This window comes from Rousettus aegyptiacus, unplaced genomic scaffold (assembly GCF_014176215.1).
Source record: "Rousettus aegyptiacus isolate mRouAeg1 unplaced genomic scaffold, mRouAeg1.p scaffold_m13_p_2, whole genome shotgun sequence".
NCBI lineage: Eukaryota > Metazoa > Chordata > Mammalia > Chiroptera > Pteropodidae > Rousettus > Rousettus aegyptiacus.
Genome location: NW_023416295.1, coordinates 23,882,233 through 23,901,186, shown reverse-complemented (window position 1 = coordinate 23,901,186; position 18,954 = coordinate 23,882,233). Strand labels below are relative to the sequence as shown.

Genomic DNA, 18,954 nt, shown 5'->3' with positions numbered 1-18,954 from the left:
GGAATTATAACAAACCAAGAAATCTACCTTTTTTCCTAAGCTATGAAAATATATTATAGATTGATGTGAACAAGATCTAGGAGAGACTCTTGCTTGAATTTCAGTGCTTAACTTTATGAAGGTACCATGATCTATCCTCTGAGGACAGAGAACTGTTCTGTACCAATCAGCAAATTAAAACCATTTCATCTTGAAATAGCCCAATAATTAACCTCCTGGCCAGGTTATATATTCTCTAGAGGACGTAATTTTCCATAAAAAGAAGAGAAAGAAATACAATCCATGAGTTTACCCCTGAAAAGCGTCAGTAAGTGAGAATGCCTTCTGTTGGGGTTTGAGGACAGAAACAGTTCTACTTGTGTGGCTTCCTGGTTTTAACTTATGCACATCATTAGCTTTGGTCTGCTTTGTAGAAAGTTTCTCATCAGTTTTCTAATTATCAAAGATGTTTGTTTAAACAAATTTTCTTTTCTCAACCCCTAGACCTCTTTTTATTTGATCATGCGGCAAAACTCTAACACAGCATTAGTGAGGTTATATAAGCAAAGAATTATCATTTCACCATAGAAAAAAATCCAGGCTACAGAGAGAAAAGCTCATATTGAAATAATTTAAATAAAACCGCCTACGACAAAACACTGAATGAGATTTCCCTCGCCATCTTCACTTTATATTTCTTTGCAGAGGATTTAATCCAAAATATGTATTTGGATTTAGCTTGTTATTTCACCTTACTGATCTCTCTTTTTTTCCTTGATGATAGTCTACTTAAGAATCTTTACACTACCTATTGTTAGAGATGTCTCTTCTAGCACTTTAAGGAGCCAGGTATTTCTAATAATCAAATGATATTTACAAGATAACCCTTAATATTTTTCTCCTCTTTGGATATTACGGTGACTTAAATAAGAAAAACAAAACATATTTAATTTTTTTGCTGTTAAAATCCAGTTGGTTCCCCAAATCATGTTTTTTAAATTGCAAAAATAGTAGAAACTTTCTCAATAATTTGAAAAAAGAAATAAATCAGGGTTAAAACATCAAAATGTAACCACCTTTCAGTTTTAAAAAAATTACCCAAACTCAGTTGGATATAGGTCCCACACTGTGCAGATCATTGTTTGTTCTTTATGTAAAACCTAAGCCCTCAGAGGGAGTGAATCCTTACACTGCTGTGGCCAAAGGCTTCTGGCCTAGCATTTTAAGGAGCCAGGTATTCTTATTAATTCAAATCCCTAAATTAAATTCAATTCACTAAACAGCTGCAAAATGTAACAGTGTTTTCTTTTTCTACAGCCTCGTTTGAATTGGGGTGGACCTAAACACTTTCATAACCCAAGCTATATCTGACCAATGTTCAATGTTTTTAATAGCCATGAATCCAACTTTAAATTTTTTAATTGTAGTAATGTGTACATAACATTAAATTTACCATCTTAACTAACATCTCTGACTGTGCAGTTAGCAGTGTTAAGTACAATTACATTATAGTACATTTGACTTTTTATATACCAGATATCCTAGTAAATTCCCCGCCTTAAGCAGGCCGCTTCTACAGCCAGACCAGACCTGTATTTGATGATCTGAAATGGAATGTGCCCCTCTGTACCCACAAAAGGGAAAGCAGTCGTTACCTTGGGAAGTTACTCAAATTTCTAGAAAAACTTTCAGTCGGTTTGGCTGTCATGGTGTGAATTAAAAGGTTATGTCAGAGGTTAAACTATGCAATTAAATCAAGAAAGCATATTATTCTAGTAGCTGACATTAACTTTTGAAAAGAGACAAGATTAGCTGTACTTAGTCACATATAAACTGCACAAAGCGAACAATGGGGAAAAAATATTTCACCAAGTACTTCCCTTGAAAGAAAATTGTTCCATCTTGCACCTCTAATTTTTCATCTTAATTCTGTTACTTCATGAGGCTCATTATCCTTTCTCAGATTTGCACACAGTGACTGATGCATTGTGATGGGTTGTTGTTGTTTTTCTGCTGTAAAAAATATTCCCTCTCTCCCTAAATAATTATCTGCAAATTAACCTTTTCTCTTACTGGAATAGTTGTTGGGGTAGAATACAGAAACTAGAAATGTGTAAGCGAGACTCTTCAGACAGGAGATAAATTCTTTGAGGCCATGAGAGTATCATTTATTAAATGACTGCCACAGTCCACTGAATGGGCCCCTTTTGACCTGAAAGAGTTAATGCTGTATTGACAGTGTCTGGGTTGTCCCCTGCTTTCCTCCCTTGGAAGGCTCTGACCCATTAATGGCGGTAATAATAATAATAGAAAACAATCCCACTTTGCCTCCATTACTCTGAAACTGTTAATGGTATCCTAATGTTTTTTATTCTTTAAGTGTAACTGAAAACTGACATTCTGCTCAGCTAAAATTTCAAATGTAGCATTTTTTTTTCATTGCCATTTTTACATGTCATGCAGGATGCTGAGTAAGGAATAAGGCAAAGGCTTATAATTGGTCTTTTAAATCATCATAAACATTTATTTTTCCCCCCATGGCTATATCTAGTGCCAATAACTCAGCCATAAGATGATGGGAAAAACTATTTAATGATGCATCACAAGCTCCTTTCTAAATTCTTACCCAGAACAAGACAGAGAAAAATAAAATATGATACTTTGCTCAAAAATTGGCTTTAAAGTAAGAACTAAAATAGCTCTTTTTTTGTGGGAGTATTAGTAGTGAATCAAATTGTCCTTTCTTCCTTTCTTTTTTTATTTTTTTTATTTTTGATGTTAACACATTTTAGAAAAGCTGTATGTTTTCATGTTTGTATTATAATTAATTATTAGAAGTAACACAGGGCTCTGCAATGTTTGGGGCAGACCTGGGCTTCAGTTCTGGGAGTCTGACTTCTATAAAAGGCAAATAATGATATTCCTGGGGCTGTCCAGAGGGTGAAAAGCACTTGGCACAGAGCCTGTCACGGAGTAAGTTCTAAATCAAGGTTGGCTGTTGTTACTGTTGTTGAACCGAGATACTCGTCCCAGGTTCAGGTCCTTTTGTCATGCATGTACACAAGCCCGACAAGTCCACTCAGTCGGTACAGGGTGTGGTCACAAGTCCCCTGCCTGGTTTATCGGCCACAGAAATAAACAAGAGTATTTGAGTGACTGTGTTTGGACACAGGGTTAGAGACTTCAGAGGCCTCCTGTGGCATCTAGCTGCTCGTGTTCTCTTCACTAGTTTTCTATCCTCTGTCCATCCTCATTGCTACACGTCCCTAGTAGCCCCACCTGACTACTCCACAGTACACAAATCTTTGGTCTTGTCCCCCCGCCCCCCAACAAGCCTCTGCTCTCACCTCCCTCCCACTCCCTCTGTAGGGTTGTCTTGCAGTCTGTCTCATGCTGCCCATTTTTCAAGGGTCCATTTCAGCTCAGTCTTTTGCACCTGACTCCCAACACTCACTCCACATCTTGCTATGTCCTGCCTTGTTTTGAGAGTGCTTTCAAATTCTGCATTTCGACTCTCCATATAGATTGCTTGTAGCCCGTAAGAGCAGGTGTTCACAAAGAGATATCCTTCTGTGTCTTCTTCTGATCGACTGAGTCCAGCATCTATGACATATGGAGGAAAACACCTCTTTTTTCTTATGAACAGCAACATATTGATATGTACATGTTGAACATTGCAAGTTTATGACTTTCTTATACTTATGTAATTTTGTCTGATCATAACAAAAGTTCACGAGATTGGCATTCTGTTAACTGAATTCAGCTGTGCCTCAACTTCCCCAATTTAAAGTGGGAATAACAATAGTGTATACCTCATATAATTAAATGAGTTAATATATATAGAAGTACTCAGAAAGTACCTAGTACAGGTAGTTGCTGTTTTCACTATTGTTATTATCATCAATATTTTAGTTTTCATTATTTCAGTTTTACTGATAAAGAAACTGAAGCCCAGTGAGCTTAAACGACTTCCCTAAACACGAAGTCTTCAAATTCCACATCCACACCAAAGATGACTCCTGTGTCAAATTTTACTGTTAACCACCTTAGATCGCTTGTAGTCTATTATTTCTTTAGTCCATTTACAGATAAGTTTCTAAACCACAATGCGTTTAGAAATTCTATAAAACAGAAGCTTGAAATGAATGTGTCTGTATAGCACAAACCCTCCTCCAGAGACAGACACCATCTCCTGAGGCAGCTCTATCACTTCCCAAATGAGAGTAGTCTTGATAATACGATGGGAGGACCAGGCCCTTAAAAGTTTACCCTTCTATCCTTGAAATCCAGAACAACATATTTAATCACTGCCATTGTATATAGATTGTTTGAATCCTTGGTCAACCACAGCAAGAATCGACTTTATTCCTCTTTTGAATGCCAGCTGTATTTTTCTAAAGAATATAATGATTAGTAGTATGTCTATAGTTATTAGTAACTATATAACTAATATAACTAATGATCTGGAGAATGGTGTCCTCTTCACAGAGGGGTCAGGGGCCAAGCTGAGTAGACCAATTTGATACAACTATTCTGAATGCTGGGGAATTTGTCTCTCATAAAATCTACTCAGTAATAAACTAAAATGTGCCTGCTTATAGGCTGACATCAAACACACTTCTCACTGCTGTGGTCAGCTCTGTACTTATGATCCTTTCGCCAACTAGACATTATAGCTGGGGAACAATCTTCCCTGCTCCTCAAGTGTCTGTGGAGTTGAAACAACCAGTGAATTGTTATGTGGATAAGAGATTAGAGAATGCGGTATAACTCAAGACTCTTTGGGTTATAATCAAAAGAAACCAACTTCAGACTGGCTTTTGCAAAGAAGATAATTTGTTTTCTCAAGTAAGTGAGAAGAAGTTCAGAGGAACATGTGCATAAAGATGTGGCTGGATCTAGGGTCTCAGTGTCAATAATACTCTCTCACAATTCTAATTCCTGTCTTTGAACTTCAGTTTTACAGAAAAGCAAGATGGCTACCAGCAGCTCCAGGCTTATCTTCCCAGTAATCCCAGTATGAACAAAAATGACTTCTGCCACGTCATTCTACTAGGATTAGTTCTAATTAGTCCATGTGGGTCAACAGCTTATTCCTGAACCAACCGGGAGGGTGAAAGACACTAGTCATACGTGGGTCAAAGGCACACTTCTGGGGGAGAATGAGTGAGACATAGTAATGCAAGCAAAAAGAGAATGCTCATTCCAGATGGAATAGTGGATCTTGGATAGAATGAAAAGAATGGATGTCAATATCAGAGGAACATAAAAGGGACAAATCAAGATAACTGAAGAGTCGTGATTCTCTTCTTATTTCTCCGTGAGCTTCCCTGAGATGGAGTAAAGCAGTGTTTCCGTGTACCCTGATGTTTCATTACAATCCAGCCAGAATTTCAGTACAAGAAAGATTGATCATAGCCTTCCCCAAGGGGGAGTTATTAATGGGAATACCACCTTCTCGTAACCTTGTTTCCCGCTGGCAAGGGCTCCTCTGGCTGAGTTATAGGGAAACTCCAGCGTGTTGTCAGATTTCACAACAGCATTAAGTGGGACTTCCTCTTCATATTTGCCACCTCATTCATTTTGTGTGTCCCCATGTTATTAGTTTTACTGCCCATTAATCATTCTATATTACAAAATATAGCAAAGTGTGCTTAAGAAGAGATACCACAGGGTCTGGCTACAACAGTCACAATTTAGCCGTGCCTGGAAAAAGCTGAGAAGTGGCAGGCAGTGCCTCTGTCTTACCCACTCATGAAGGCACAGCCATGAGCACCTCTTACCTCATGGGTGGATGAGAACACCTTTCTTCAGCCTATCCACCTGGTCAAAGAAAGATCTGAGTAAAGAGCTCTCTTTACTGTGAGGATGGATGACTAACTACACTAAAAACGTTTTTGAAGAAATTAGAAGAACTTGCTTCACAAAAGCCTGAAGTTGAAATTGTAGAAAGAAAGAAAGTACTTTATCAGCAGTGACTTCCATTGCTCTATCATAAGCAGTCTTTCTTTAGTTTATCCTATATATTTTTTTCATGTTCTTTTCTCAGAGTATGAATACTATCAAATCATTCCTCTGATGCAAACCTTTTAAAAAGGCTTCCAGTTGCTTCCCGCTTTGACTCTCTCCTTCCTGGCCAGATTTCCAGCCCCTTCATATCTCATTTTATCCTCTAGATCCACACTTATTTCCCCCCAATTCCCAGCACAATTGTTTTCCTTACTGGTCACTCCATCCTTCCTATGTCCCCACCACCCAGTGGAAGTGTCAGAACTATTCCTCATGCTTTTCCCCATTCGTGACCATCCACCTCCTACTTTCCCTACCTATGTTCGGTCCATTTTCAAGGACGAGTCCTACTTCATTCATGAAGCCTTATGTTGTGACTCAAGACCACAGTGTGCTGTCCTTTCTCTGGACTTCTACAAGTCCAAGCTACTCCACCCCTGAACTGTGCTGTATGTTAGCACCTTTAGCTCTTTCATTCACAGAGATGCCTATTGACCAGTGGCCCCAAAAGTCTGTGACTTTGTCTGATTTGTCATTTTGTTGATGGTGTCATGGGTTGGTCTGAAGAAAAAGAGTAACTTGGCTATGAAAGGAACTAACCAGCTCTTTACTTGCTGTCCCACGCATGGTTAATTTTATCAAGTGATTTTAACACTTGGTTTCTTTATGGACAACACTTCTGTAAGAAATCAGCTTTGGAGGCTATTGAAAGAAGGGAAGGATATAGAAGATAATTTAAAAAGTGATGAAGAGTGTTAAACCCCCCAAAAAGCAGTTTTGAATAAATAGTGAAAGTTCAAAGCTAGTAGTGATGACTCAGGCCCACAGTGTATGGATATGGAAACAGAAATCCTCCTGGCATTCTGTTGATTATAGAGATCCTCTTAATGAGTGTAAATATTGCTCATAAAAGATGATATGATACACACTAGTGTTTACTGAGTATTTGATTCAGGCACCATGTTTAAGCTCTGTATCAGGTAGTTTTCTAACTACCTTGTGAGGGATGTGCTATCATTATCTGTTTTACAGATGAGGAAACTGAGGCACAGAGAGTTAGGAGCCTGACCCATGTTAATACAGGTAGTAGAGGGGTGAGCCTGGGACATGAACCCAAGTACTCTGAGGTCAGGACCTGCGCTTGAAATAAGTATTGATTTAAAGATTAAATTGTTAGTCAATGCTAAAAAAGCAGTTAATTAGTGGACTGAAGAGACAACATGGCTCCCATTGGAAATATAATTCCAGAGAAAGCTAGGAGTCAAACGTTTTCATTTTTTGAAATTCGGAGACCTGTTTTGCCTTCAGATGGATACTTCACCAGTGTTAGGGGACTACTCTACATCATCTGGCAGTATCGCTTCATGTTTGTTTATCTTTGCTCTATACATGGATTATAACATCTTGGAGGAAAGCAGATGCATTGTGTTTTATTTGGGGGGCATCTAATAAAGTAGAAAGAAAGAATTTTAGCTCAGTGATCGTCCAGACCGGGAAAGCCCAATGCTCATCTGAGTAGGTTTGCCAAGTCAGTAGGCCAACATTTCCTTGTCTGCAAACTCAGAGTTTAAAAGGTGAACTGAAAGAGAGTAGAGTGGAATGGTAAGATTTACATAAGATATAGTACTGAGGAGCCACCTCTCAGGAATAGTTTTCAATCTACCAGGGAAAGAGAAATCACAAAACACTATTGAAATCCCCTAAATGCACCTTAAAATAGAGAATACAAAATTATTTCCAACAGATGGAAATGAGCATCAGATTAAATGGTTGAGTTGTGTTTAAGGGTGGGAACACATGAAAGGTAAACTTTGAAACACAAGAGTCACACTCCCTGTGATAAGATGCCCATCAACACAGCAAGCAGAGAACATTAGCTCACACCTATTAGAATGGCCGATATCGAAAAGACGAAAGTTAGTAAGTGCTGGCGAGGATGTGAGGAATGGGAACCCTAGTGTACTGTTGGTAGGAATGTACCCTATGGAAAACAGTATGGCAGTTCCTCAAAGAATAGAACTATAATGTGATCCAGCAATTCCACTTTGCCATATATATATTCCAAGGAAATGAAATCACTAGTTTGAAGCGATATCTGTATTCATGTTTATTGCAGCATTATTCACAATAGCCAAGAAATGGAAACAGCCCAAGTGTCCATTGGTGGATGAATGAGTTAAAAAAAAAAAGTGTCTCTCTCTCTCTCTCTCTCTCTCTCTCTCTCTCTCTCTCTCTCTCTCTCCTCACACACGCGCGCGCACACACACACACACACACACACACTAGACTATTATTCCACCATAAAAAAGATGGAAATCCAGCCATTTGTGATAATATGATGGACCTTGAAAACATTATACTAAGTGGAATAAGTCAAACAAAGAAAGACAAATACTGTATAATCTTACTTATAGATAGAATCGAAAGAAGTAGTTGAACTCATAGAAACAGAAATAGAATGATGTTTGCCAGGAACTGAGGGATGTAGGAAATGGAGAGATGTAGGTCAAAGTTATAAGTTGAATTAGTTCTGACAATCTAATATACAACATGGTGTCTGTAGTTAGCAATACAGCAATATATAGTTGAAAGTTTTTAAGAAAGTAGATCTTAAGTGTTCTTATCACACATACACACAAAAATGGTTATTATTTGATATAATGGAGATAACCAACCTCCATTGTGATAATCATTTCACAATATACATATGTATCAAATCGTCACATTGTATAACTTAAACTTACACAGTATTACGTGTCAATTATATCACAATAATAAATAATAAAACGTACCCCAGAAGGTGTAGTGGTTAGCACATCTGGTTTACATGCAGAAGGTCCTGGGTTCACACCCCAGGAGGAGCCACGAACCAGGCCTTGGGTGTGCTACACCCGCCAGTGCTCCAGGGGTGCCAAGCCTGGGGTGAGCCAGGCCCCCGGTGTGCACCGTGAGCACGTGGAAGGAGACACCCGCCTTCAGAGATCCGGTTCTTAAGGGGAGACAGCAACATCCATAGGTCAGGGGTGAAAATGGAGGTGGGGAAATTAAAGAGGGGAGTAAAAAAAAATTGTAACCCAGGCATTGAAAATAAAGAAAAGAGGGCAGAGACTCCCAGACAACAGTTTATGTCTCTAAACTCCTGCTCTCTCCTAGACACACCCTCAGTCTAGGGCCTGCTCTCATTGCATGGGATGCTGAGTGAAATTGCTCTCATTACTTCAGTTATTTTTTCCTGCCCTTCCTTCCTCCTTCTTTGTAACTCTCTCTGGAGTTGAATATACAAGTGAATTTGGCTAAAATCAATTGTGTATGATGTGATCTCATTTTGTTCAGGAAAGAACTTTGTAAATTATAAAGCAGCAAGGGAATGTTTGTTACTGTTACACTTGCCTTCTGTTCCTCTTAGGGCCAAGTACAGTTCTGAGCAACAAAAAGTACTCAGTAAACATTCAGTGATAGCTGAGTTGATGTTGTCTTATATTCATTAGATTGAGATCTTGCTTAAAGGGTATCTATAAAGAAATTATTATTCATATTAACAGGAAACCAAAAACCTCACTTTCTGTCTATAAATAACTCAGGAATTGAGAATTTGAAGTTGTTTTTAGTACAATCAGATATAAAAAGGGGAGAAAATAGTAAAGCAAAAAGTATAAAAGTAATGTTTGATTCTTAATACAGATATTCAGTTTATATATTATCTAAAAATATCTGAATGTGAATCCACCAAGAAATCAATCAGTTTGATCTTTTAGTTATGCTAATGGTTTTTTAAGAAACTTATTAGAATTCTTTGTATTATGTTTTATTTTAAGAGTACTGTAATATACAACCCACATAGCATATAAACCACTCAACAAACAAAAGCTGAAGAAAGATGTGCTGTTGAAGCAAGCCATACAAAGAATGAACAAATGGTAAAAAGACAGGTTGGTGAGAGGGGGGCGGGTATCACCGAAAGTTTGTGCGCAGTGTGAAAAGCCTGTTACCAAGATATACAAGGAGGAACCGGAAGACAGTTCTTGGTACTAGATAAAAATAAGACTATTTAAAGTGCACATAAGGTGTAGAAATGGCAGAAAAGGTTAATATTACAAAGCAAGAAGTTAAGCAAAGAAATGACTGGTATAAAAAGAAAGACATAACTTAGAGAAGATGAATGATGGATCAGGCAGAAATTATGAAATCCTTGAAAGTGGCCCAAAAGAACCTAAGGTCATATTATTAATGAAGAAGAGGAAGCTATGTGTGGGCTTTGAGGAAATGAAGCAACTATGGGATGTGTTTCTCCAGGTAAAACTTCGTTCACTCTCACAACACTGGAGAAAAGGGGTGTCCAAGGACTACAACTGCCCTTTACTTATACCTTCACTTATTTCTACGATGAATATTTATTTAGTGCTCTGTACTGCAGATGCAAAGACCAACAGGCTAAGAACATGGTAGGCAGCACTTATCTGTTATATTGATCCTATTTCACAGGTAGAAAAGCTTGACACTTTAGTCAGTTTGTTTAACTCTGAAATGAGTCTTTTTTTTTCTAGTTAAATAATAAAAGTAGTTTTTGTTTTGGTTTGGTTTGTTTTCCTTTCCTTTAAGTAGCCACATTTCCCTTAGGAGACCAATGCAGCTTATCTAATTTTTGAATCCATTTTTTTCTTGAAAGCCAATTTTAGGTATTTTTTTGTTTGTTTGTTTTTAATCTTGTAGAGTTTTCCTGATAAGCCAGGTAGAGGGAAAGCAAAAGATTAAAACAAGCCAGTCTATTGGGAATGGATTTGTCTGAGTTCTTCAGCTGCCTTAACAGAATCTACTCAGACATATGTTTATATATATATTTTAAAAAGTAGTTTACCCATGAAATTGAACCACAGAGTTTATTTACTTATCGACAAAATAGAGAATAAGAAAAGTGTCATGAGAATATTTTCAGTGTAATAAATTCATGATTTATTATATTTCTCTGCACATAAATTGAGTCCAGGAAAGAAATCAAAATGTGGCATAGGATTTTGACTTTCCGCTTATAGAAAGAAGGAATTTTTAGTAAAAAAAAAAAAAAAATTAAAGTGTATAGCAACTCTTGGCAAAGATTTGAAGACCCTTGGAGGGCCATGCCTATATTCACAATCAAAGCATTAGCTGTATTTGTTCACCTAATCTTCCCATATTTTCTCTAGATATTTTCACTTTAAAAATAGATAATGTTTGGGGACAGTAGGAGAGATTATGCAAATATATGAATCTTAATGAGAAGTTCATTATTGAACATTTTGACATGAATTTAAGGAAATGATAAAAGACCCTGGGATTTACGAGACTTAAAAGAAAAAAAAAACTCTGTTCCTGGAGAACTTGGAAATTGCCAGTAAAAGAACTGAGACCCAAATGACAGCAGATAATGTATAAGCCAGATTACATTATGCCCTGTGGTAACAAATAGGAAATGGGGCACTGTGATAAGCTTGGAATGGTGATCAATATTTGGAATACTGAGATAGGCAAGAAATTAATTAGGCCCATTATGGACACAGTTAGCACAGATAACACAATTTGGGAAATTATACATTTGGATATTATGGAGAATTTTTTTTCTAGGCTAATGGGTTTGCATTGATATCTATTAAAGCACATAAGACATTTTGCCTCTAGGGAAACTACTAAAAAAATCAAATGCACAAAATTTTTAGTAAGTGTAATCTAAAATAAAAAGACAAAGTGGGATATGTTGAAGAATGAAGTGCTATTATGACTTTCTACTTGGAATTTATAATAATTTTTCATTCAAAGACGTTTAAGGCTATTAATTTCACATCACAGCTCCCCATGAAGCAAGTAAAGCATTTCTATTGTATTTGCCCAAGTTTATTGCTCATAAGACAGAGAGGACAAATTGATAATGAAAGCAAGCTACCTTGACGAATTCCTGGCCTTTTCAAGTTTTATGCTGTGACACCTGGATAGCATTGCAATCATTTTGATCTCCAGTTTACTATTGGGCACAATTCCTTTATTTTAGAGGGATGGGCTCTATATTAATTTCACTAAGTACCTTGAAGAACATCGATGTTATTGAAATATACAGATTAATATATCATTTATTGTTAATTTATTATAAGTATTTGTTGATTATAAAACTCTAGCTGGGAGAACAACTTGCCATGTATCCGAAAGTGAATACCTTTCCCAAATAATGTTTTATGTTTCAATAAGAATGTATTGGAAGCAATTTCATCAATAATGAAAGATCCAATTACTGGTCTTCTGGATTAAGGCATTCTTTTATTGAGAGATTTTAATGGTGGAATAGGAAGTTTAAACATTGCCAGTGAAATCTCAGACTAATTAAATGATTATAGCCTAAAGGGAAGGGCAACCAAGGCCCGACAATTAATCTTCCCAAGAATAGCCTCTATATGTGATGAACAGATATGTGTGCGTGTGTATATACACACACGCACACATATATATCTTAATTCAAAAGAATAAAATATAAAAAGTTGCTTGAAAACAGATCAGTTCAACTTTTAAATAAAGAAGAAAGGATAATATTTTTTTATGAAGCCATTATCAGCTTTTTGCAGAAGGAGTGGTTGTATTTAAGAATGCAGTGGTAGATTGAACCAAACAAATTATGCTGGTGTTTAGAGGTAACAAATGTTCTGAATTACTCAGATACGCAGAGCTAACAATAATAATTATCACCACTGCTTTATGAGCACATACTAAGTGCCAGACATTCTTTCATCCTTGTCTTATCCTCATTTTACAGATTAAGAAACTGAGGCACAGAGGACATAATAATTCAAGAAATAAGTGGCAGAGTGGGGCATGTTGGCATTTTCGACAGTCTCCTCGTAATCGCTCACTACTGACCGCTACTCTCTAGACTGTTTTATTCTCTATTATCTTAATCACCTGCTTTGTAAGGTAACCACCACAGCAGTTCTCAGCCCGAAGATAGGTGCTGGAACGCAAGACTGAGTCAGAGAAATTGTGGTTCACATCCAAACAGTCCTTTAGGAAGGACTTTCTGTTGCGTAGTCTGTTAAAGTGGGACTTTCTGGCTAGAAGGCCAGGGCCGTGGTTTCTGTGTTTTCAGAATCCGTTTTGCAGTGGCTCCTCTTCACCTACACGGTAGCACTCTCCTCCCCTTTCCTTGCCTTTTCATGCCTCTGGGAGAAGTGGTGGGGTGGCTCCTTTAAACCTTTAATCTTGGCGTAGGTGCCCATTCTCTTCATAACACTGTGTTTTTCCGAATGGCAGAGGGTAGTGATGTGTCTGAGGATTGGTGAAGCCAGAAGACAGGGCCCCAAAATTTCCCTCTACTCTGTATGAAGAGGGCTTCTGCAACCAACTCAAAGCCAGTCTCCTTCAGTTGAGAACAGAGAAATCTTCAAAAGTGCTATAATGTCTTTTTTTTTCCATGAACTTGTACATTTATTTTTATTTGCAATAAGGTAGTTTATATATTATAAATTAGACCAATCCTAACCTTTTGACTACATTTTATCAAAAATATAATTGCCTGTAGTTTAAAGATTTAAAAAACAAAAAACTGGTCTGCTATTTTTTTTTTTTATGATGGCATCGGTTAACGAAATCCAGTAAGTTTCAGCTGTACATTTTAATAATAATGGATGTATATATTTACACTGCGCGTTCACCTCCCATAGTTAGATTTCTTTCTGTCACCACATATTGGACCCCTTTTTTTTTCCACTTCTTTTTCTGACACTTCATTATTAGAGTATAGGAACGCTATGGATTTTTGAACATTGATTTTGTATCCAGAGACTTTACTGTATTTGCTTACTGTTTCTAGTAGTGTTCTTGTGGAGTCTTTAGGGTTTTCCATATAGAGAATCATGTCATCCACAAATAGTGACAATTTGACTTCTTCATTTCCTATTTGGATGCCAATTATATCTTTCTCTTGCATATAACATCTTTAAAATAATGATTTAAAGTTGCATTTTTTATGAGGCTTTTATGTTAAGGAAATCTTTGGCACATGGAACTTTAAGAATGTTTTTATTTTACCACCTGCAGAATAATTTTTATCACATAAGATCCTTCTATTAGCACCCTTGGTAATTATTGTATCATTTATTTCAAGAAGTCCGTGTATGTCAAGTTCATATTTCTGACAGCAAGATAAGTTTATCTGGATCTTAGAGAACATGGTCATTGGACATAGAAGCCACAAGTTAAAAAATAAAGACTTGTTACTAAAATTTGGAAGAGGATTTATTCCTTGGCATTGGCTACTAACGTAAGCTGGCCTTGAAATCATTGAACGGTCATTTTCAGATTAGTTTGTAGATGCTCAAAGTGGGACAAGTAAATGCTCAAATTTGGACAAAGTCCACCCTATGACTGATAACACATGGTATTCGTAGATCATTCTCTTAGACAATTGCTTAAAATCAGCCAAAGCCAGTATCATATCAGCTACAGATGAAAATGTGAGGAATGATCATATTTTAGGATGACTTCAATAAGATAGAATGACCGAGGTTTTGATTTCGATTAATTACTCATTTTTCATTATCCCTTCAAAGAGACCTCTACTTTCAGTGGGAGCCTAGAAAAAAATATGACTTGTATAAATGGTTAGGCCAAAAATAGACAGTGAATCTCCTATTCTAAAACTTATAAAATTTCCGATGCAACGTGCATCTAAACTGGAATTGCTGAGGGTAGGAGTGGAGAAGAGGGACTGAATATGACGATTTATTGTATGTCGTAAAATCTTTGCATGGTAGGCTACTTTATTCCAAGTGTTTTGTTGGAATATAGTGCTGATGCCCATCAATTGACATAATAAACCCTCCCATAACCAGTAACCTTGACCTGCCGTCAGAAACCTTCCGACACATAAAGGAAATGTGAGCCTTAATCAAGGTCCATGTCGAAATCCCCTTGCTCTTGGAGATTCAGTTTTGTCAGGTTGGTGCACCTGTAAGTCCTTGTGAAGACTTTCTTGATGTTGTACTCTCCTCTGTCACTCTTCCACTACCGCGCCATCGTTTACTCTCTAGAAATAAATAGAAACACTTTTTCCAAGCCTGAAAACCCCCGAATCCACATTCATAACCCAGGACTCAACTACACTCTTTGCTTTTAGTTTTACCATGTACTACACCCAGTAGAACTGAGTTATAATTTTGGCCATGATCAGCTGACACCTTTAATTTGTGACTTCTATTATAAAGTAAATTAATTGTTGGCTCTGTTAATCCTGCAAAACCCATGAACCCTTAATGTTCATTTTACTTAGAATGAGGAACAAGGTATTTGTTCCTTCTCAAATGTGACTCCTTGCTGAGCTTTAGATGAGCTCCTTTTAGATAACATACCTTATATCTGGGATGATTTATTTACTTCCATGTTCCCTGGAATTTGTTGCTAAAAGTTGATGTGAGTACTTACAGTTTGGGCTCTAATGTAATCTCCTGAATGACAATTAATAAACAAAAGATAGTTACTATTGTTGACAGAAGAATGAGGCTTTCTCAGATAGTTTTCATCTTTGTGTTTTCACCAAACTTCATATCAGACATCCCTGGGGCTCGATGGTATAAAATATTTTCTGCAAACTCCAAAACTTTTACTGTTGCTTCAGTACCTCAAGCCTTTATGTTGCTTTTCGTTTTCTTGTCAGAAATGATCTTATTCGATTATTGTTTCTTCGACTTACCCTCCTTCCTGGGAATATAAAAAAAAAAAAGTGCCCTTTTCTAGATTTAGTAGTAATGTATTCTCAGTATCTATGGCTCACAAGCAGCATCTGAAATTCCTATAATTTGTCCTTTTTGCTTAGTCTCATCTCCGTTGAATTTATTGAAATACACTGTCACCTACAAAATGTATCCAGTGTTTTTATTGTCATCATGTATATTGTTCCACGTACAAAATTGCCTTCTGTAAGTTAATGATGAAACTGTAAAAAAAAAAAAAATTTGTTTTGCAGTTTGCCTGCTTAACTAGGTAATCTAAACTAATGCACTTATTTTCAAGATGAAGAATCCGTATGCCAGTTTAAGTAGCTTGACCATAATCAAGTAGAGGGTGGAGGCCAAGGTACTTTAGGCAGTCTGGGGCAGAAAAGGTAGTTAGGTTGCCTCGGTACCACTCCCAGTTCTAACGTGTATTAAGTCTGTAACTTTAGACGAGGTATCTCACTGCTCTGTGCCTCAATTTTCTCATCTGTAAAATGGGACTAACAATCATGCAGTAACAACAGTAAGAGTTATAGTAAGTTAATGTAGGTAAAGCACTTAGAGCAGGGCTAAGCACTCTGCCCGTTATAAGCTGTTAATATTTTTGTCATTATTTGACTATTTTGAAATTCAGAACATATGGAAGGATGTGTGTTGTTATTTAACTTTATGTGTGTTTATTTAGGCATTTCACCTTTGCTGTACTTTTGTATTTCTTGTATGACCTAGCACTACGTTAAGCAATTAGTGGTAGTGTCTATGATGGGGACAATAGTAGAAGCAGAAATAACGATCACAGGAAGAGAAGATAGTGCTGTTTAGCGAGCCTTCCTGTATGCTAGGTGTTGAAGTGTAGATACTTTATATACATACCCCTTAGTATGCACTCAATCTATATCTACTGAAAACCTACAAAGTAGTTTATACCCAGTAATGCAAGTTCTTCATGATAATAATCTCCTTCGTAAGTAGAGAGGATTGTGAGCTTTGGCCCTGGTGAAAAAGATCCCTGATTGAATTCCTTCCATCTTTAAAATAAACCTTGTGCTCTGGTATTTATATAGCCTAATCCTGTTATGGATGACTAGGAGCCTGGCTGTGGGCGGAGGTCGAGGCATGAGTGAATGGGGGCAGATACAGGGCAAGACAAACAATGCAAGTAAAAAATACTATCTGTCAGAACTCAAGTTATTAAAATTTACTTAGGTTTTATTTTTTTTTCCTTTTGGAATATTATATCATATAAAAAATGTTACCCCTTTTGTAAATGCCCAAATAGAAATAATTTGGAACAATAAGCATTAACATTGCCTTGCTTTATTTACCTGTTGACGAAATAAGTTGCATTCACTTGAGTAAGATAAAATATTTGATCACAAAAATTACAGTCATTTCAATGTTCTCTGATTTCCATGCATAGTGTGTTACTTAATAATCAAAAAGACAATGATGGAATAATAAAAACTGCAATGTATGGGAGTGCTCAGAGTGGGAACTGGGAGAGAAGCATTCATTATGTCAGGTGCTCTGTGGATGTGTGGTGTGAGTGTGTGTACATATACACACACAGTCATATACACACGCATACATATCTCTCTAGACTGCAATAACTTTTCTCATTCATATGTGTGTGTGTGTGTGTGTGTGTGCGCGCGCGCGCACGTGCATTTACCTACCTACAAACTTATTTCGATACATAATATATAATCATTTTAAATCTTACTACAACTTTACAAAAGGGAACCAAGGCTCAGAGAAGTCAAGCCATTTGCTCAGAGTCACACAATGTGGTAAAGCTGGGGCTTATCCCCAAGCCCCACCCATTTAACACTCCCTTTTCACAATGCCCAAACAGAAATGTCTTTGGAGCAGCAAAGCTTTCCACATACCACACATGCCTCATTAGGGGTGGGATGACCTCTCTTGCCCTTTCTTTTCCAGAATCTCCAGGCAAAGGTTTCGGTCCAACTCTGGGTTTGAAAAAGTCCAGTTCCTTGGAGAGCCTGCAGACTGCGGTTGCCGAGGTCAGGAAGAACGAACTTCCCTTCCACAGGCCCCGGCCACACATGGTCCGCGGCCGCGGCTGCAATGAGAGCTTCAGAGCAGCCATTGACAAATCTTACGATGGACCTGAGGAACTGGAAGCTGGTAGGGCGACATGCTTCCTTAAATGGTTTCTTCCTCTCATTATTAACCACAAATCATAGGCGAGAATGTGTACTTAACTATGGAGAAAAAATGATTTAAGGATCCCAATTATATTTTTGATATTAAAAGTAATTCATTTTCCTGATATGTTTTGCCCTTTGGCTTAATGAACATGGAATTGGTTAAGGCAATATGCAATTTATTTTACAGTGCGAATGCTAAAGAAATGTTCTCCTTCACTTTCCTACAAGGACCAACTGTCATTTACCCTTAGGGTAGGCACACTAACTATGCATTTCTTGACATTCTTATTGGAGTCATTAGAAGCAGAATCAACCAGAGGACTGACTGCATTAATTGGATAGAAGCAGTTGGGTTATTTTTGTACTCAAAAACCTCTCCTGGAAATAGCTCACCCTGTTTGTTTCACAGCATGTGAGCTTTCTGAGCTGATCAAGGTTAACAAGCTGGCTTTCAGAGAGATTAGTGTTTTACCACATATCAAACCTTTTATAGTACTGACTAAGCAACCAGTCGTCCCCCACTCCCAACATCAAACCTTACTTGAAGTCACCAGATTTAGGCAGTTGTCTCTTCAAAGGGTACAAGTACTCACATGGAAGAGAAGAACTCCAGAGTGCTTTTATTCATTCTTCTGTATTTTACATTTTAACTTTTCTTGATATACTAACAGTAAGTGCCCCTGACCACGTGTATTGATTTTTTTTTTTTTTCTCTATATATAGACGGTCTGTCTGATAAGAGCTCTCACTCCGGCCAAGGAGCTCTGAATTGTGAATCTGCCCCTCAGGGGAACTCTGAGCTAGAGGACATAGAAAATAAAGCCAGGAAAGTCAAAAAAACTAAAGAGAAGGAGAAGAAGAAGGAAAAGGGCAAATTGAAAGTCAAGGAGAAAAAGCAGAAAGAGGAAAATGAAGATCCGGAAAGGAAAATAAAGAGAAAGGGATTTGGTGCCATGCTGAGGTACGGAACTGCTTTGGAGGCAAAGTTGGTTTTGTTTTGTTTTGTTTGTTCTGTTTTGTTTTGTTTTCTCCTGATGAAATCACTCATTGTGTACACTCAAGGGGGAAAA

The 18,954-nt window shown here is 37.3% G+C and overlaps 1 protein-coding gene across 2 annotated transcripts in view; it reads left to right on the top strand.

The window, feature by feature from the left end:
* Positions 1–18,954, top strand: part of PARD3B (par-3 family cell polarity regulator beta) — an 893,411-nt gene that overhangs the window by 615,352 nt on the left and 259,105 nt on the right. For both annotated transcript variants that reach the window (XM_036237191.1, XM_036237192.1), the window contains exons 17-18: positions 17,655–17,861; positions 18,608–18,845. In XM_036237191.1, the coding sequence (XP_036093084.1) occupies positions 17,655–17,861; positions 18,608–18,845 (445 nt within the window). The remainder of the gene's footprint in view (positions 1–17,654; positions 17,862–18,607; positions 18,846–18,954) is intronic.